The sequence below is a fragment of the Onychomys torridus genome, chromosome 8 (genome assembly GCF_903995425.1).
Source record: "Onychomys torridus chromosome 8, mOncTor1.1, whole genome shotgun sequence".
Classification (NCBI taxonomy): domain Eukaryota; kingdom Metazoa; phylum Chordata; class Mammalia; order Rodentia; family Cricetidae; genus Onychomys; species Onychomys torridus.
In genome coordinates this window covers 34,160,254-34,180,451 of record NC_050450.1, presented here as the reverse complement: position 1 = coordinate 34,180,451, position 20,198 = coordinate 34,160,254, and the positions used below count along the sequence as shown (strand labels likewise).

Sequence of the window (20,198 nt, the reverse complement as noted above, 5' to 3'; positions counted from 1 at the left end):
ATCACTGCCCCAATGCTTGATTTCAGTTTTGTGTGATTTCTTCCCACTGCACTTCTCACAGTCTCGTGTTAATTTTCGTCTTTGTCTTGAAGATACTCAAGTATCCTTTTGGGTCACATTTTCAAACTTACAGAAAGTAAATAAGACCACAAAGCAGCTAGTGTAGACTTCAGACTGGGCGATGCCTTGAGAAGGTGGTGGCGGTGAGGAGAGTGACCTGTGTGGCTGGAGATGGCGGGAAATAGGTCGGCTCCGCTGGATTGAGAAGGTACTATTACAGGACACGCACTTAAAAAAAAATAGTTTGGGACTGGAGAGATGGCTCATGGGTAAGAGCACTGGCTGCTCTTCCAGAGGACTGGGGTTCTGTACCCTTCCTGTCACATTTCAAATGACAGGAAAACCCCAAAGAGGCTCAATAATTTGAGCCTAGACAGGCTAACTCAACCCCTGTCAGGAGTAGTACTTAACAGGAGAGCGAAATGGGATATGCCCTGTTCTCCTGTCTGATGCCTCCAGCTCAAACAGAGAATGCCCTGGGACTTTAAAATGCAGGTCTCAGGGTCTAGCCCGCAGGAACAAACACCCTAAAGCTGTCAGTTAAGATCAATGAGGTTTTTTTTTTTTTTTAAATAAATGGTCAATTTTTGTACTGCCTCCAGAATGTTGGCTTTGTTTTTGAATAATTTGCCCCTAATTGCGTATTTTGTTGACGTTAGATCTCAGATTCAGAAAAGATAGTAAATGTCAATGGGAGGGGTTAAATGAGAACTAAGAAATAGTATCTACTTCAGTAACAAAAAAAAAAAAAAAGAAAGGTCAGAGGACGGCCTCAACCTATCAGTCGTCTGTGGGGGCGGAGCGAGGCCCGGGCAGGTCACGCCTCCCGCCACGCCCCCACCCCTCGCCACGCCCCCTGCAGCTCTTTGGAGCTGGTCGATGCTGCCCCCTGGTGGCAGCGGGTGCACAGTGCGTCGTCCCCCCCCACCACACACACCCCCAAGCCGCGGCTGCGGCTGCGCAGTGCCGCCCTCTGCCGGCCCGGCTTCTTCCTCCCTCCCATCGGCCTCGGCTTGCGGGCCTTTCAAACATGGAGGAGCGCGAGTGGGGGGCGAGGTCGGCTCGCGCCGGCAGCCCGGCCAGCCCGCCCAGCCCGCGGCTGGACGTCAGCTCCTACAGCTTCGACCCGCTGCTGGCCCTGTACTCGCCGCGCCTGCCTCCCATCCCCTACCCCAACGCGCCCTGCTTTAACAACGTGGCGGAGTACGAGAGCTTCCTGAAGGGCGGGCGCACCGGGCGCGGCCGGGCGCGGGGCACGGGGGAGCCGGCCTCGGCGGGAACCTCCACCGGAACCTCCACGGGAGCCGGGACCTCGAGCAGGGCCCGCCGCCGCGCCGCGCCCACCCCAGATCCCGAGCGCATCCAGCGTCTGCGCCGCCTCATGGTGGTCAAGGAGGACGCGGACGGCGCGGCCGGGGCTCGACGCCAGGGCCCGGGGCGCAGCAAGAAGGCACCACGCAATGTGCTCACGCGAATGCCCCGTGAGTGCTGCGGCGCGGCGGGAAGGCTAGGGAGGCTTTGCAGAGGTCATCTGCGGGAGTCTCGGGGGTCGTGGGGCCGCGGGGAGGGTCGCCGGCGAGACACAGAGGCTCTGCACGAGCTGAGGACGGGGAGAGTGACGACCCACCGGGGGAAGATGTGCACAGGCCGTTGATGTCTGGAGGAGCGTTCCCGGGTGGAGAGCCGCTGCAGAGGGGCTGCGGGAGTCATGAAGCATGCGGAGCGATTGTGGGGCTTTGCAGACAAGAGTTTGGGGAGCATCAGAGGTCTGCAGAAGTGAAGACAGGTGTTGGGGACCACTGCAGGGAGGTGGGCAGGAGACGTACAGAAGTTGAGTTGAAGCACAGCCAGTCTTAAGGTGGATGGAATCTGAGGGTCAGCGGGAGAGTGAGGCGATAGATCTGTTGTCAAAGCACAAGAGGCATCTCATATCCCAGCATGGGAAGTGACAGCTCCGCCTGGGGTGCCGTTTGCAAAATTGGCTGCGGGGACTTGATCCACTTATGTTCACATTAACTAAATCACTAGTGTTAGAATGCCGCAGACACAGAACGCCACCAAATCACAGGTGTGGTTCTGCAGCCACTGGCTGGGGCAGAATATCTGTCAGGCTCAAGTTGGCCAGTGTGCAGGTTGTTTTAAATTCTGAAGGTGTAAATGGCACAAAGGAATTTCTTGCAGCTTCCTAATCGATCTTCAGGGTGAAGCTGTAAACAGCAAAGGTTCTAATGTGCTAGGTAGGTCTTGTATAAATGGAATAAAAACAGCCTAGGGTTATACCAAATAGTTCTGACATGTACCCTGTGAACACAATGACCTACTTAGCGGGTCAGAGCTTCTGTAGCCGGCTAATTAAATCGTTACAATGTTAAAGGGACTTCTTGAGAGGAGTGAACTCAGCAAGGGATTTTGTTTTGTCATGTTCCTAGAAATTTGTTTATTAAGACAGAAACATCCTGAAAAGCTGTGTGCTGCTGGTGGTGCTTTTGCTGGATGACAGAGTGTACCAGAGCCCCCCTGCCCAGCTCTGATTTTCCAGAGCTGACTTGCACAGCAGTAGCAGAAAGACAGAGTGTGCATGGTTCTGGAACGAGCAGTCACAGTACCTTCTTTTTGCTCTGTGTTTTGCCACCGTTAGCTTATTGAATTGCACCCAAGTGGCAAGAGTGTCACATTTATTCCCATCGATTCTTCTTACTGCCTGGCTACCAAGATTGTCAAGGGAAACACTGAGGAGTGGTTCTTGTTCTGCCGTGTTAGGACTGCGTGAAGACCAGCTCCATCTGGGTTCTCTTTCTGGAGCGTTCATTTCTGGATTGAAGACCTCTTAGTATTAGCCCTCATCACTGGAAAAGGTGAAGCAGTTGGGAGTACCATGAGAGGTGGGTGGATACCGCACAGAATCACCTTCAGAAAGCGAGTAAACGATGACAGTCAGAGGCTTCAATTTGTTAAGGGACTTTTTCCAAGGGTCACCTTTAGGATTGGAAGTTAAAGAAGGACTTGGATGAAAACAGTTTCCAAAACTCAAGTTATTGAGTGTACTTAACATGTAGCAGAGGTCAGTGTTTTCACAGATGTATAGGGTTCCCCTTGGTTTGAATGTTGCCTTCATCGACTTCCAGTTGTTGTATTTTAGGCGAATTAACACCGTTGGACCTGACGTTTCCAACGTGGTAATGAAAGTAGTGTCTCTCTGTCACCGTAAGGGTTTAATTGATCAACACTTTGAAAACATTTGCAACAGTGACATCCTCTAGTAGGGGAGGTTTCTACAATGTCTGCTGTCATTTTCTGTGGGTTCTTGTAGTGGTGGTCATTATTATCTCCAGATTGACATAATTAAAGGTCAGAATACTTATAACTGATTATTGTATAGAGGGTTGGCTGAACAAATTATTTGGAGCCTCTTCAGCTGTAAATTGTGTACATTGGAGTGAGATAATTGTGAGCGCCAGGAGGACCCAGCCTTCCATGGGGTTCTTGGGTTAGACAGTATTAGATAAAGCTCACCAGAAAAGCAGGTTAACTTTGGGGTAGGTCTTTGCTGTGAGCACATCTTAATATTTTGTTTACCTATGGTGATATTTTTTTTGTGCTCTAACAAATAAAACTTATCTGGAGATCAGAGAACAGAGCCAGCCACTAGATTAGACATAGAGGCCAAACAGTGGTGGCACTCACACCTTTAATCCTATCACTCAGGAGGCAGAGCTCCATCTGGATCTCTGTGAGTTCAAGGCCACACAGGGAACAGAGCCAGGCGTGGTGGCACACACTTTTAATCCCAGCACTTGAGATCTCACGTTGTTGCTTGGGAAGAACACACACCTTTAATCCCAGGACATGATGGCAGGAAACAGAAAGATATATAAGGTGTGAGGACCAGGAACTAGACGGTTTTCAGCAGCAGTTCAACTGAGACCCTTCGGGGTGAGGACTCAGAGGCTTTCAGTCTGAGGATTCGGGGAAACAGGATCAGCTGAGGAGTTGGTGAGGTGAGGCTGGCTGGCTTGTTCTGTTTCTCTGATCTTTCAGCTTTCACCCCAATGTCTGGCACCGGGTTTTTTGTTGTTCCTTTTTTTTTTTTTTTTTTAAATTAATAAGACCATTTAGCAACCCGTGTTACATTTACCTTTTAAATGACTGAAGTTGTGAATGTGTGAGCATTTCAGTCTTTTAATTGGCAGCTGTCAGAACCTTCCCAGAGTCCTTCTGTAGCCCACCCTGTCTGGGCAGCCAACCCATCATGTCGGGCAGCGTAGTAGGTCAGATAGGAACTTCTGTTGTTACCTGTGTGGTCCCTAGCCCAGTGATGCTGTGAAGGACCTTGTTGCCACTCCTGAAGTCTGCACTAGGGAAGGTGGCGACTGTACTCTTGCTCCAGCACCACCGTCTCAGAAACTCGGGAGCTGTCAATCAACCAGCCACTTGCACGGTTGGAGGACAGTTGTTAGGAACTATGGCTACTTTTCTCCTCTTTGAGACGGTTTCTCTACGTAGCCCTGGCTGTCCTGGAACTCACTCTGTAAACCAGGCTGGCCTCAAACTCACCGAGATCTGCCTGTCTCAGTCTCCTAAGAGTGCTAGGATTAAAGGCGTGCACCACCGTCCAGCTGGAACTATGGCTGCTTTTAATGCCTCGGGTCTGCCCAGCAACACTGTTTCAGCCGCCTGGGACATGTCACCCCAGGTTGTTGTCAGTCTGGCCACAGAAATCTCTGTAGCTCTTAGGCCTGTTTGATATGCTCTCACCTCTGTTCAGGAGGCCATCATCATACAGCTCTCACCTTGGTAGACTGTACTTCATCCCCACAATGTCACTCTGAAATGGCTCCAGGAGGCACTACTTCAGCCCCACCACCTCTCCCATCTTGCAGATGTCCTCAGACAGGAGAGGATTACCTCCTCTACTCATGACAGCCATAAGTGTGCCCTGTGTGACCAAATGCAAAGTTAGCTGTTAGCAGACTGGGGCCCGTGCACGTGCTGTGGACGCAGCCTGTGCTGTACTCTCCCCTGTATTACCGTCTTCTGCTGAAACACTCAGCCTAGGTGAATCCTCATCCGAACGGGTTCATTGACTACTTGTGGTCTTCGTCTTGGGCAGAGTGGGCAGACCCAGGAACTAGCCCCAGGCACACCTAGCAGCAGCTAGACAGTCGTTGGAGGGTTCCAGAGAGCGGCTAGGAACAGAGATTGTGCGGCCTGAGACTGTGAGCAACTGAAGGAGTGCTGAGATGTCAAGCCTGTGGACAGAGAAGGGCAGCCATGAAGATGGAGGAGTTGTAGCCAACTATCAAGAGTTATTAGGACCGGCTGTGGAGGAGTGGACCACTAGGAGAGAGGTCCTGCCACCTTCAACTTGGAGTTGCCAAACTAAGAATCTGTTGGATTTCCGTCTGAATACGGCAAAAGGACCCTCAGCCAAAGCACCTGTGTGTTAGTTAGGTGGTGCGACCTAAGCAAAATGATGGATGCAAAGTAAGCCTGCCAAAGGGCCTGGCTCTCAGAGAGCCTGGAGTGGCAGAAATGAGCAGGATGGCATAGCTGGTGGAGGGAGCCAGGAGATGTGTGATATGCTAGTCATCTGATAAGATTATGGACCAAATTGTGCTTCAGAAAGAACTGGGATGTTCTTAATCCCTGAGAATCTATGGCTTGAACTTCTTGGTAAGCACAAGCAGAGAGGGCAGAACTCATCTGGAGTTGCATAGATGTGTCTTAAGAGTAGCAGCAGTAGAGGAGGGGACTTTTGAAGAACTTTCTTCAAAATAATGCACATACACACACACACACACACACACACACACACACACACACACACATTTTCCATACAAAGTTTAAGGAGCCTGCCTCATATGCATTTGGAGTCTGTCATGGAAATGGCTGGAAAAGAATGTTCAGTGTTAGTAGAATGGAAGGCTCATTTCTGCCTCGATAGCTTGTTTTCATAGGCGGTGCGAATGCTGTATTTTGACCACTTGTGGAAAGAAATGAATGCTTCCTGGGACTACAGCTTGTTGAGTCTTTGGAGGAAGAGAAATCAAAAGAGTATTACAGATGTAAGAATTAAGATCCCCTAGTGCTGTTTGCTTAGTTAAGATGCGTGCTTGCTCCCCCCTGTTCTAGGAAGCTATAGTAAGGCCCCTTGTTTTGTTCAAATTAGAAAGAGAACTTCCACTTTGTGAAAGCACGAGCATGGGAGATGGGACAGTACATATTTGTGTGCAGAGGGAATAACCGAGACACTGTGATGCATTTCAATAAATTGAATTATAGAGACCTATTCCCAAAAGTGATCTAGAAGGTCACTAGTCCAATTTCCTTTTACAAATGAGGAAGCTTAAACTGATAAGGCAAAAGTCACTTGCCAAGGTTACTCTAAGTAAGGGTCTGAATGCTGCTTACATACCTGATTTTAGAAAGCCTGTGACACGCACAGATCTGTGTACAGATGTGAGCATGCACACACACACACACACACACACACACACACACATACACACTTATCAAGGATACAACGCCATTGCCAGAAGACACGTCAGTGACCAGCAACATTCTCTGCTTCCTTTCTAAGACTGATGTTTCTGTCACTTTGCCTGCGACTGTACTGGGTTACCTCATTTCCAATCTGTCACATAGACTCCCACTTTCGTCTGTTGAGTCATTTCCTTCCAAGAGGATTTTCCTTCATTTTTCACAGTATTCATTTCTACACCAACTCATGAATGAGGAAATCAGCTATCTGAACTGAAGTCCAAGGCTGTTCTCTCTTATACTCCTAGCAATAATGAAGTTTTTATTTTAAAATATATTGAGGTTCTTTGGGAAAGTGTTTGTTTGTTTGAATACTAGAACCAGCAGAGGACAAAAGAGAAGCTGACATGAAGTAAGAAAAGCCTGTTACCGCACCAAGCTCTGCAAGAGAAGCCCTCACTCTGAAAACTGGATCTTTCTTGCCCATTATTCATCCCTTGCATGGTCACATTGCTATGTTCACAAGGTGCTTGTTAGGACTCTGGGGAGCCGGATGCTCAGCAGACATCCATTTCCTCCGAGTGTGAAGATGTACACCGAATACCAGTAACTTCAGGAGCTCCTGCAGGCTACACATCAAAAGGCCATTCTACAATAAAAAAACAAACAGGATGCCATGTTTGAAACCGAATATTATATATGACAAATGGAAAAATAGAAATTTTAAACTTAAAAAATATATAATTCATCTTAAAGGCAGACATAACAACGTATTGATTAAAATAAAATAGATAAAATTATAAACATCGAAGCAAATTTACATTTTCTGAACAGCTAAACTTGAATTTACAGAGATCTGCCTCCTAAGTACTGGGATTAAAAGCATGTGCCACCGGGTTGGGGATTTAGCTCAGTGGTAGAGCGCAAGCACAAGGCCCTGGGTTCGGTCCTCAGCTCCAGTTTAAAAAAAAAAAAAGTGCCACCACACCCAGTTTATAACTTTAAACTTTTATGGCACGTAATATAAAATTACTCAGATGAACAACTCTCTGTACCCATAGAAATAACTATAATGGTCATATTTTTAAAATGGGTTTTTCTTTTTATATTTATTTATTTTTGGTTTGTTGAGGCAGGATTTCTCTGTATAGCCCTGCCTGTCCTGGAACTCACTGTGTAGACCAGGCTGGCCTTGAACTCAGAGATCCTCCTGCCTCTGACTTCTGGGTGCTGGAATTATAGGTGTGTGCCACCATGCCTGGCTTAAAATACTTTTTTGTTTTAATGAATAATATTACATTCTCTGAAGGCCATTTCCTTTAAGGGGGTAGCATGGAGTTAGAGGCAGTATGAGGCAGAGTTTCTTGCTTTCAAACACTTGCATTGGCTTTTGGTTCACAAGAGGATTGGCCCAGGGATACAGTTCATCAGAAGTGTACTGAAAAACAGGACTGGAAGAACCCAGTGACTGTTGGGAGCATTCCCCTTTCTTTCTTTTTTTGCCTACAGACATTTTTTTTAGAGTGATGGTACATCTTAGAATCACCATCATCATCAAGTAGAGGAGACATTTATAGATAGTGAAGGATTTAGATTTGAGTTACGCATGTGGCTTTTCCACAGTCTGTTGGAATCTGGCCTCTCTTTGGAGTGTGTTGGCGGTACCAATCCTGCCACTCACAAGGCTTCTGTTGGCAAAAGTGAGGTTGCCTTGATTGTACCCAGTATGCCAAGTGTGCCGGGTGTGCCGGGTGTGCGGGAGGCCTTGGCTGGCCTGCCAGTGAAGGCAGGTGTTACCCGTCACTGATGAAGGGCTTCTCCTGTTTCAGTGCATGAAGGTAGCCCTTTGGGGGAACTCCACCGCTGTATCCGAGAGGGAGTCAAGGTGAATGTCCACATCCGCACCTTCAAGGGACTCCGGGGTGTCTGCACAGGCTTCCTGGTTGCATTTGACAAGTTCTGGAATATGGTAAGTAGCCTTTCTTAAGTCTCCTATGTGTCTCAAGGGCATGAGTAACCTTGTTAATCAAAGCCCTAAGAATAACTTCTCAGAACTGAAATCTTATCCATCTTGACAGTCACCATTGAAAACAGCTTTTCTGCTCCCTTCCCTTAGAGCAGGGGTGTTTGGCCTGGGAAGTTTGGCTCTTCTCTCCCTCCCAGGATCAGGGGACAGTGTATGGAGATTTAATTATTTTTTTAGTAGTCACATCTGTGGGAGATGCTGGAGTGCTGCCTTATAAATATTGACAGCACACAAGTCAGCCTCCCTCCACCAAACAACAAACTGGCTTGTCCTGTGTGCCCTTAGTGCTAAGGTTAAGAAACCTAACCTTAAGGAACACTTATGTCATTACTTAGTAATTTTGAATAGGCTACCAGCCATTCTTTTTGTTTGTTTTTTTCTGAGATAGGGTTTCTCTGTGTAGCCCTGGTTGTCCTGGAACTCCCTCTGTAGACCAGGCTGTAAACAAAGTCTCACTATGTACTCCTGGTGGAACTCACTATACAGACTTTCCCCTGCCTTTCCTTCTGAGTGCTGCCATTACGGTGTGCATCACCATGCCTGACAGCCATTCTTCTGTCCCTGTCTCAAAAACCAAGAGGAGCGGCTTCTGAGGAGTGTGACACCAGGGTTTGACTTCTGGCCTCCTTGAGCACACACACACCCTGTAGTGGAGCCTGGTCTCAAACTTGCAGTCCCTCCCCAGTCTCCCTTCATATCTCTTCATGGATGAGCTGCTGGTTCTACTGTATCTTTTATAGATGAAAACTGAATCCAGAGAAGTTGGATCCATCCCCGATCTAATATTAAGAAAGTACCAGGTTTTAGCCTGAGTCTTTATGGCTCCTAAAACCCAAACCCTGCTTTTATTATCTGTTTGTCTGTTTGTTTGAGACAAGGTCTCTTTATTATGTGGCTCTAGCAGTCCTGGAACTATCACTATAGACCAGGCTAGCCTTAGCCTCACAGATCCTCCTGCATCTGCCTCCCAGGTGCTGGGATTAAAAGCATGCAGCATCACCATGTCTGGTTTGAAACTCTTCTTTTAATTGTTATGGAATTTGAATCCTAGAGGCTTCATCATTTGGTAATGCCTCTGAGCCTCAGATTTCTCATTTCAAAAAGTAGGCTAACATCCTGTGATCATTTTACTGTTGATAAGAGCCAAGTTTCTTTGTTTGTCTTTCTGGACAGGATCTCACTCTGTAACCTGGAACCCATCATGCTGCCTAGACTGGCCTTGAACTTACAGCAGTCATCCTGCCTCAGTCTCCTGCCTGAGATTACAGGGGTGAGCCACCATACCTGGCCCTGGGGGAAGAATCAAAGAGAATGTATTTATTGACAGTAGTGGTCATAATTACTGTTTCTTTAGATGTGTAGGCTGAGTTTGCATTTTTCAGAGTAATTTCCATTGCATAATTTCATTGATCCTGACAGTTGTCCTGAGGCTGACGCTGATCTAGTTGATGAGAACTACCTGGTTGTTTTTCCTGTCACCCTGGTGAACCTCAGACTCACTGAAACTCACTGAAAGGATAAAGGAGGAGTCATGTTTCTTGGCATGTGGTTTATAGCTGTCCTGCAGCAGAACCACCTAGAGTTTCTGTTGACAGTTCACATGGGATCTCTAACAATGGCCTTGGGGCCAGTGAGATGACTTAGACAGGTAACGTCTGCTGGTCACCAGCCTGAAGACAAGATTTCCCCCTGGGAGAAAGCAAGAACTGAGTCCTGATCATTATCTCACTTCTATGCCCGCCATAGCCCACGTGTGTAGGGTAAAAAGTCTGCTTCCAGGGCTTGAAAACCCACTAGTCCCTGAGCTCAGAATCCCACCAATGCCTGGGTTCACCCAAGCTCAGGACTTGAAATCTCACCAATGCCCACCCTGGAAATCTCTACCTTGGAAAACTCTACCCCCAAGAAACCCTATATAAGCCTTTCTTGTAGGGTAAAAGGTCCAAGCCCACTTCTGGGTCCCAAAACCCACCAATCCCTGAGCTCAAGAAATTCACCAATCCCTGAGCCCCAAATTCCACCAAGTCCCAATCTGGAAATCTTCATCCTGGAACTCTCCACCCGTCCAAGAGACCCTATATAAAGCCTGCCTTCTGCTCAGTTCCCTGCCACTTCTGGCCACCCTCTTGTGTCTCTCCCAATGATCTCTATGTGAGGTTTGTTGTGCAGTGTGACTGTGTGGTCTTCTTGGCTCCCGACTGCCAGGATACCTTTCCTCTCAGCTGTAACACTTCCATTGGTTTTGTGACTCGGATAAGCTCTTCTGTGCCTGAGCTCCCCCCCCCCCCCATCTGCTGCACTGGGATCCTATCCCTCATCTCCAGTCCACCTGCAACACACTCACCCTCCAGCTCACCGATCCCTTGACACCCCATCCACTAGTGGTGAGTGTTCCCTTAGGTCGATGTAATGGCTTCCCTGAGTTCAAGGAAGTGCGCGTTGAGCACCTGACACCCTTCTGGTACTCTTGGAGGCACAGGTACCCCCAGCCACAGTCTCTGAGGGCGCAGCTGGCCCTCTTCACATGACCTCCACACACACACACCTCAGAGCTGCAATCCTGCAGTTTCCTTAGGCCCAATTGGGCTATTGCACCCCTTTCTGTTCCCTCCTTTTCCATCTCTCCCTTGAAGCTGCCTATAATCACACAGCTTCTCTCGGACCTCATGGCTTCTTTGACTTGGTTCTTGATGGTTCCCTGTTGATGAGACCTCATCCCTGAGCTGGTTTTTTTTCATTGCTTCTAGGCAAGCCTTCAGGCCTCCTGGAAAGCCCTGGTATTCCTCATCGGGCTGTTAGTCATGACCCCTGTTGAGTGTAGTGATAACCCATGGAATGGCTTGGTCCTCCTCCCTGAGTCCTGTGGATGCCCTGGACTGCAGGCTGCAGTGACCTTTTTTCCTCTCACCCCAACCCCATCCATGGAAACAGTGTCTTCCATACCCTCTCAACCCCCTGCTGTCCCCCCCCCCCAACCCTTGGATGCCTTTTAAAAATCCTCCAGCCTCTCTCTGCACCTGGCACCTGACCTGAAGGCCTTAAACTTGTTCACCTTCACAATCACATTTGGCCTTAATACCCCTTCGATAATCAGCCCAAGTGGCCTCCTAATGGCACCCCAGATTCTAATATATTCTGGACCTTTACAAATGCTGAGAGTGATCAGGAAATGGAAAAGTATTCCCCGTTCCCTGTATTCAAGCTTTCTCTTCTCTTTTTTCAGCTCTAAGCCCTGTTTGTTTTTATCTGGTCTCCCCCCCCCCCCCCCCCCACACACACCATGTAAATGCTCTGTCTTTTAAGTTACATGAATGTGCAAAGTGGGAGCCAGAGCCAAGGAGGAAAGCAAAGGAGTAGGGCAGCTGCAGCATGCACACCCATGCACACACCCTGCATCATCTTCTGTCTATAGCCAGGGCTCAAAACTTTCCCATCTCTAAGCCTTCTTGGTTCTCAGTTTCATAGGCATCCAGGTGTCTTTTCGGTATGAGTGGCATTAAACCATTGTTTTATGCTGTCACACTTCAGTTAAGTGCTGGCTCTGGAATTGAGGGTATGGCTTCCTCTCCTCTAGACCCAAGCATGCTTGTTTAAAGGTTTCCTCCAAAATCTCTGTCCCATATCAGGCGAGCCATCTGCTGTGTGACAGAGAAAGGAGAGCAAAACTAAATAAAGAGACAGACTATTCCTGGTGGGGACTATTGCTGCTCATTTTCTACCCTTTTGGTTTTGGTTTAACTCTCTAAAACTTTTGCTGTGGTGTAAATCTTATCTCAAGATATGTAAGACTGTTGTGCAAACTTTTTGGAGTTTAAGGGCTGGAGATATTGGTCAGTGGTAAAATGCTTGCCAAGCTGTATGAAAGAAGCCGTGGGCCAGCTCCCCTCTTGATCCATCTTTTTATTGTTTTTTTGTTTGTTTCTCTGTGTAGCCCTGGCTGTCCTGGAATTACTTTGTATACTAGACTGGCCTCGAACTCAGAGATCTGCATGCCTCTGCTTCCTGAGTTCTGGGATTAAAGGCATGTGCTACCACACCCCAGCTGTGCAAACTTTCTGTTCCTCAAGATTTGTAAGCATATTGGATATGATTAAAAATCTGTAAACTCACCGGGCGAGGGTGGCACACACCTGTAATCCCAGCACTCAGGAGGCAGAGCCAGGTGGATCTCTGTGAGTTCTAGGACAGCCAAAGCTGTTACACGACAACAACAAAAACCCAAAAAACTCATAACACTGGGGTTGACAGTTAAAAAAAAATCTATGCTTAGGTAATCTTAAAGGAAACATGGCTTGCCACCATCTTAACCGCTGTGCCCCCTCTGGGATGGAGGCAGCCATATGGCTGACAGCCATCTTTGTTAGGGCTACAAAGAATGTAATTTGCCATATGACTTCACTCCCATATTGATTAAAAGTGACCACCCCACCCCTGGCCTTTTGGGTCTCCCTTTCTCCCTCCTCAGCAATAGGCTGCCACCTAAGTCAACCCTCTCAGGGTGCCCACTCTCAGCTCACTGGCAGCCCTTGGTCCTCCCGCTGCTCACTTCTGCTCCACCATAGGACCCCCTCTGCCTCCTCCTACCAGCCTAGACCAGCCACGGCTCTCCCATTGTGGGACCTTCCTTTGCATCTGTTGAAAAAATTAGACCACACTGTCCAAGGATGAGCACCTTGTCTGTATTCTGGCTGCAGCCGAGCTTCTTATATTTGAATCAAAGAAGTTACCCTTTGGGTCAACTCTCCACCACCTGTCCCTCCTTCTCCAGACATTACCTCCTTCCTCAGTTCTGTCTCTTCACGTAGCATTGGTAAGGATGCCACACCTATCTTTCCGTCGTGCCCAGTCTCAGCATTGCCAACTGACTCTCTTACAGTGTGCACGAGCATTTGTTTCTGCAGGCCTTTGCCACCCACCATATTTGGTTCCAAATTCTAGAGTTAGCTGCTGCTTCTCTCTGTGAGCTCTAACCATCCATCTCTCTTCCCCTATTCTGTAAGTGTCCTCTCTCTGGCTCCTGGAGCCTGCCAGCCCTCTAGGGCCCCACCATGTGGGCAACTCTCTAGCCTGCCCCCCCCCCCCAGCTTCCTTAAGCCCTTCTGGGCCTCTGACCTTGTCTCTCCTGTGTCTTCGCTCCTCTGGAAGTCTCACAGCTTCTCTACGCCTTCCTGGGCTTATTCCTTGTCTCTCTTCTCTTACGTGGAGCTTGTAGAAACTCCCTCCGGTGGAATTCATTTTGTGACCCTTTCTCTCTTTCTCCATGGTCTCAGATTTTATTAAAGTCTCACTCGGTTACTACAAACAGCTTGGCTTCCGTACAGTTCAGTGGCCAAAATTGGCATGCTCAATTTTCAGAGGGAGCAACGTGTGCCACTGCGTAAACAGATGATCGGAAAACCTTTTATATCTAAACTTGCTCTCTCCTTCTCTATTTGTTCCCATCTGCATGTGTATCCATGGCTGCTCTTACGTGTGACTATTGATCATCCAACACCCCTTCCCCACCTCTAACCAACCAATAGCCCATTTTAAGAGGGTTGGGAAATTGCTCTAGATCAGGCTGTCAGAGGCTAATTTAGTTCCCTATAACTCCCTCATCCATCTCTCCTTCTCCAGGGCATTCCCATGCTTGTTTTCTGTTACTGTATGAAAAGTCCTGTCCTGAAAACAAAAATCATAAAAACAGGGTCTATGAAAGGGAGGGTTAAAAACAATGCTTGTTTAATAAGGTATTACAGCTATACCCTCATGTACTCATATACAAGAATGTGCCTCAACTGGGAGCTGAATTTGTAATAAGAGTCACCTGGGTGGTATTAGTTTTTAAAAAGGACATGAAGGGGTCATGGAGAACAACTGAGGCTTGTCACTGTGTGGTGGGACCGAGGTTCCTAAAGAGAACCCAGGAGAGGCTGTTGGTGAAAATGCAGCCCATTTGCAATGAGAATCTAAGAACGTGAATAATGGTCTGAGGATGGGAAAGCGTCAGTAGTTCTGAGGGTCTAAGAAAGTGTAAAAGGTCTGAGGGTTCAAAAACTTAGTTTTGAAGGTATAATAAAATGCATTAAGGTAATAAAACAATATTTCAGTTATCTTTCTCCCCCTCTACTATTATTAAGATTCCAAAGGCTCAGGAAACCTATATGCAAATGATTTACAGTCCACATACATGGGGGAGTCTGGAGACTGCTCACCACCAGGTTGCCAGAAGGAGATACCAGTCCAATAGAGAACTGCATATTGCCTTTCTTAACTTCCTTTCAGCCCCTTCTTTTAATTCTACTGATCACACCCTGCCTTGTGAACTTTTTGTCTAGATTTCTTCAACAATAGATCCAGAAGATTTCTAACCAGACTTTTAGTCAGCTGCTATTACAGGATTATTAGCCCCTGATTACAGAACCAGAGGCCTGTGACCTCAGACTATACCCTGATTGTGAAGGTCAAGTTCACCCCAAGAATTTTTGATGCCCCTCAATCAACAGGAAGTAGTTTAATAATGATGTTGCCCCCTTCTTGACCCCTAATTGTTTATTAATAATAAACAAAAAAGGGGGGTATATAGGGTAAATGAGCTCAGAGTTCCAGGGCTTGACAACCCACCAATCCCTGGGCTCTAATCCCACCAATCCCTGGGCTCAAAAACCTACCGATCACTGAATTTGAAATTACTCCGATCCCACCCTGGATATCTCCACCCTGGAAAGCCTGCCTCCACTTGGTTCTCTGCTGCTTGTCTCCTGAGCAGAGGCAGCCATCATCTTGTGTCTTTCTTAATAAATCTCTTGTGTGAGGTTTGTTGTACAGTATGACTTTGTGGTATTCCTTGGCTCCCAACTGCCAGACTTTCCTCTCAGAGCTGCAACATTTACGATGTGCACCTTCTCCCCACATATAATCAAATGTAAGAAGCTTTTTAGCTGTGTGTTAGTGCACACTCTTAATCCCAGCACATCAGAGGCAGAGGCGGACCTCTGTGATTTTTGAGACCAGCTCTGTTTACATAGAGAGTTCCAGGCCAGCCAGGTCTATATAATGAGATTCTGCCTCAAAAAAGAAAAAAAGAAAAAAGTGGGGGGAAGGGTGGGGTAGAAGGGAGAGAACCAAACTAACCAAACGGAAAACCTTACTTTTTTTTTTTTTTTTTTAAAGAGTGGCCTTGTGTTTGAATTTAAAAAGCTTCCTGCATATTTATGCGCACTGAAGTTTCTGAGTATCTACCATGGGGTTGTAAAAACTTGCCGTTGTCAAGCACATCTAATATGCTGGAAGAAGCTTAGAAATCCTAGGCAACCGCGCCAGGCCTTACCATATTGTGACCACGCTGAGTCTCCTGCTTAGCTCTGCTGTAATTAGATGCTCTCCTGCCTTTTCTGAGAGCCTCTATAAGTAACATCCTTTTCCCTTTCTTCCCTTCGGGCTCCTCCAGGCCCTCACCGATGTGGATGAGACCTACCGTAAACCTGTGTTAGGCAAAGCCTACGAGCGGGATTCTTCGCTGACTCTGACAAGGGTAGGCAGCTCCCCCTGACCTCCTGGATACCCACCCTGCCTTCTAGCTTAGACGCCGTGATCACAAGCCCACTGCCAGGGAACCAGGTGTCTGTATCAGAGTCTTAGTCCCTCACCGCCTGCTTCCCGCAGATCCCAAAAGCACCTGCTTCTTACCTGCATCTGTGTGGTTCAGCTTTGTATCACAGAGATAAGGGGTCCTTTTCTCTAGTCATAGTTACTGAGTCATGTCTGGAAATTGGAAAGTGACCAGGAGTTCACAAGGTGTAGCTAAGGCATCTGACCTTGTGTACATTGACAGAGTTATCCTGTGGGCATCTGACCTTGTGTACGTTGACAGAGTTATCCTGTGGGCATCTGACCTTGTGTACGTTGACAGAGTTATCCTGTGGGCATCTGACCTTGTGTACGTTGACAGAGTTATCCTGTGGGCATCTGACCTTGTGTACGTTGACAGAGTTATCCTGTGGGCATTACCACAGCTAATAGTTATCATTGCTTTCCTTATAGCTGTTTGATCGGCTGAAACTTCAAGATTCCTCCCAAAAGGAAGCAGATTCCAAGTCTGCAGTGGAAGACTCCACCCTGTCTAGACACTCGCAGACATCCACTTGGAAGGTGGCTTCAGTGTGGGGACGAGGAGACACTGACCGGGGCTCACACAAGCGCTCCCGCTCCGTCCCTTCTTCCCTGCAGGCTTCTGCAAGGGAGGAGTCCAGGTCTGAGCCGTCAGAGAGGACTGCACGGACGGAAGGGTCCAGTGCGGGAGGCACCTTCTCCAGGGCCACCACCACCCTTTCACGGGGCCAGTCCCGAAAGAAAAAGAGAAAGCCCAAGGTGGATTACCAGCAGGTATTCACACGACACATAAATCAGATTTTCATTCGAGGCGAAAATGTCCTGCTGGTTCATCTTGCACAGTGACCAGCTCAGCCCCACGTGACCTTCAGGTTTTAGAAATAAAGTGCATGAACTGTTCTTATGCTATATCCTAGTATCCCAATCAAAGTGTTGAGTCGCAGTGGTTCCCACTGGTCCTGCCCGTACAGAGGACAGAGCTGGCTCACCCTCTGGAAGCCGTGTTGATGGGAGGACAGGTCAGCCATACTACCAGGCAAAAGCCATTCACAGTACATGTGTCTGACAGGCTGCCATTGTCTGCTACAGAGTCCCAAGCGTAAGCTGTTCCCTTTGACTTAGGGTTCTAGGATGAGTGGAATCTACTCTGTGGAAACTGTAAGAAATGCCTGAGAAAGAAAGATTTCCTTTTTAAAAGCTAGTGCTCCGAGCACCAGGAATTTGATCTATGAGCAACAGTGTAAATTGCCTGAGAGCCCTGCACCCATATCTTGGAACTGACCTTTGCTCTACATCATTCTCTCTTGATCAAGAAGTGAAATTTCTCACCCTTGAATATTAATAAGGTCCAGGAAAGTTACCAGCTTATGCAGGAGTCAAGCTCAGCTTGGTGGTTGCTCTAAGCAGCCCGAGGTAACAGCTCGGTTTTGAGCCCCCTCTTCTCCTGGGCAGGAATGCAGAAGCTTGTCAGTGTTCTCCTCACCAGAGGTGGCCTCTGCACATGGCATACCAGATGGGACTGTGCTGTGCTTGTGGCTTGTGGTCCTCTCTGACTCCTGTGGCATGGTGCTAGTGTGCATGTGCTCTGTGGTATCACCCCATGTGTTGTGTGTGAACTGTCCTGATGTGACCTTGGCATCTGACTTCAGCGAGTTCTGCATGAACTCAGTAATACACATATATCACATGCCTGAGAGTCCCCTTTCTAGGCGGGGCTGGCCTTGTGTAGAAAGTCTCTCAGAATGGTGTTGCTATGAAAGAGGGGTCATACACCTTTATTCCCTGTGTCTCACCAGTGAGGCTCTTAGAGGTCAAATGGGTGTGTTCTAAGGGCACTTGACTCCCATTTAGACTTGAGTACAGGAATACCAAAGGACCCAGGGACGCTCCTACTTGAATTACAATCACCATATGCTTTTCAATCACAATGCAAAATGGGCTACATCTTGACATTGACTGTTAGGCAGTATTGATTTTCAAATTTTTGTTTATACTTGCTTTATGTTAGATAACTTATGTTCAAAGTAAGAAAAGAAATAGATAATTAGTCCAAATGTATGTATGAATAGAACATTTTCCCTGCTAGGTTTGTGGATAGCGTGAGTAAGTCTCCTGAGAAGCAGGGTAAATAAAATTCTATTAGCTGGACCACTGCCTCATCGGAGGATGAAAAGTGAGCAGATGTCCCCCTTCCCCGTCAGACGCCTACCTCACCAGGGCATTGTGGAAGAACTTTAGGAAGCTGTTTCACAGCCTCTAAGCATATCTAAGTGCCGTGAGTAATTTCCTTACTCTGTTGTTGTACAGCTGTAAAAACCCTCTTGTCCTATGAACAAGGCAGGTGCTACTTAAGAAAGGTATCTTCCCGCTGTCATTGTGGTTTTGCAGCCGTCATCAGAAGGCTGTGAGAACTCCAGCAGCTGTGTGTCACGGTCTATTCTTTCCTCCAGAGGGAAGCAGGTCTAAGGAACAGCTTCATTAAGGAGAGAGTGACTCTCTTCGCTGCTCCCCACATCCCGGCCTCTGCTTTTCAGGGGTGTCTGTGGTGGTACTGAAGGGAGAGTGTGCAGCTAAAGACAGCGTTGTTCCCAGAGGGGGCTCTGTGGGCTTCCTGTCTGTTTTCTGTTTGCCAGCTCTTGTTTCTAATTGTGTTTAAGTGGGAAGGCAGAGCAGATCCTCTGAGGTCCGTGGAGGCTCTCGGTACAGACTCCGGCTCACCACTCTTGTCTTCTAGCCTAAATTCCTGTCCGCCTCCTGTGCCCTCTGTTACCCAGTCCTCACCAGGCTGTATGACCTCCATCTCCTCCAGTGTTCCCTGTGTGCCGTCCTCGCCTGTCCGCCTCCTGTGCCCGTCTCCATTACCCAGACCTCACCAGGCTGCACAGCCTCCATCTCCTCCAGTGTTCCCTGTGTGCCGTCCTCGCCTGTCGGACCTTTGGTCCCTTGGCTAGAAGCTGTAATGGATGCTCTTTATTCCTGACTCTGTAGAAATGTGCAATCAAAAGGAATAGAAAGAATTTCTGTTCGTGCTAGTGACCCTCCTGATTTATTTTATACACATGACAGTTTCATGTTGCTATATAACTCTCCCATATTTCTATAAGGATTGATTTATAGCTTTCCACTCAACGTAACAACTCTAAGCCATGACAATTGTGTGTACTCTATGTTTAGCTCCTCTCCATTTATTTGTTTAATTTGGACAGTGATTCCAAAATGAATACTCTCTAGGAAATGTGTAATTTTGTGCAAAGCGTGGTAATTATTTTCAGATAAGTCAATTTAATAAATTATTGCCTTTTCTTTATTATTGGAAAATTTTTCAAAAATAAAGAAAAATAGGTTCCAATAACATATTGTTGCTCAAAAATGATATCACATAGGTCATAATGAGTCACTGTAGTGGCTGGACTGGGCTGGTTGCTTAGTGGTAGGCCCTATGCTTGGTGTTCATGAGACCCTGAGTTCAGTTCCTGGCGTGAAGGAAAGAGTGAATGAGTCAATCAGTCAGTGAAAGTTGCTGTGGAAACAGCTGAAGTTTTCCTTAGGAGAAAGACAGACCCTGGGGAAAGGGGTTGGTGGGTTGAGGACTAGAAGACACTAGAATGCCCCTTCCTTCTGGAGCCCCACAAATAGAGAATGGAGTAGAGCCTCCTGACTGGTGTTCTGTGGGGATTAGAGTTTTCTTTTAAATAAACACTTTCACTTTTGAATAAACAGCTTTGATTGTTCAAACTAATCTCTAGACACCCGAATAAGTCCCAGAATATTCCTGTATTCTTGTTGAGGTCTTTTCAGGAGTATGTGGCTTTATTAGGTGGTAATGTTGCCAGCAATTAGCATGGCTGGCGATTGACTTGCTTTTTTTGTTTTTGTTTTTGTTTGTTTTTGAAACAGAGTCTCACTGTGTCTCCCAGGCTGGCTTCAAACTCACAGATCTGCCTGCCTCTGCCTGCCGAGGGCTGCAGGTAACGGTGCCCTACCCCTGGCTCAGCTATTAGTGTTACCAGTTTAGTTTTTGTGGACTTTTTAATAGAAATTA

General features: G+C 47.4%; 1 protein-coding gene across 1 annotated transcript; it reads left to right on the top strand.

Annotated features, from left to right (window-relative positions):
• Positions 1–1,037: 1,037 nt before the first annotated feature.
• On the top strand, positions 1,038–20,063 carry Lsm11 (LSM11, U7 small nuclear RNA associated). The gene is made up of 4 exons (XM_036196936.1): positions 1,038–1,541; positions 8,370–8,509; positions 15,996–16,079; positions 16,589–20,063. The coding sequence occupies exons 1-4, from the start codon at positions 1,091–1,093 to the stop codon at positions 17,000–17,002; spliced, it is 1,089 nt and encodes a 362-aa protein (XP_036052829.1). The 5' UTR covers positions 1,038–1,090; the 3' UTR covers positions 17,003–20,063.
• The last annotated feature ends 135 nt before the right edge of the window (positions 20,064–20,198 follow it).

Excerpts from the sequence above, each read along its gene's own strand:
- Lsm11 (XM_036196936.1), top strand. The coding sequence starts at position 1,091 with ATGGAGGAGCGCGAGTGGGGGGCGAGGTCGGCTCGCGCCGGCAGCCCG. Across the intron at positions 1,542-8,369 it reads TGTGCTCACGCGAATGCCCC|TGCATGAAGGTAGCCCTTTG; the intron begins GTGAGTGCTGCG and ends CTCCTGTTTCAG. Across the intron at positions 8,510-15,995 it reads TTGACAAGTTCTGGAATATG|GCCCTCACCGATGTGGATGA; the intron begins GTAAGTAGCCTT and ends GGGCTCCTCCAG.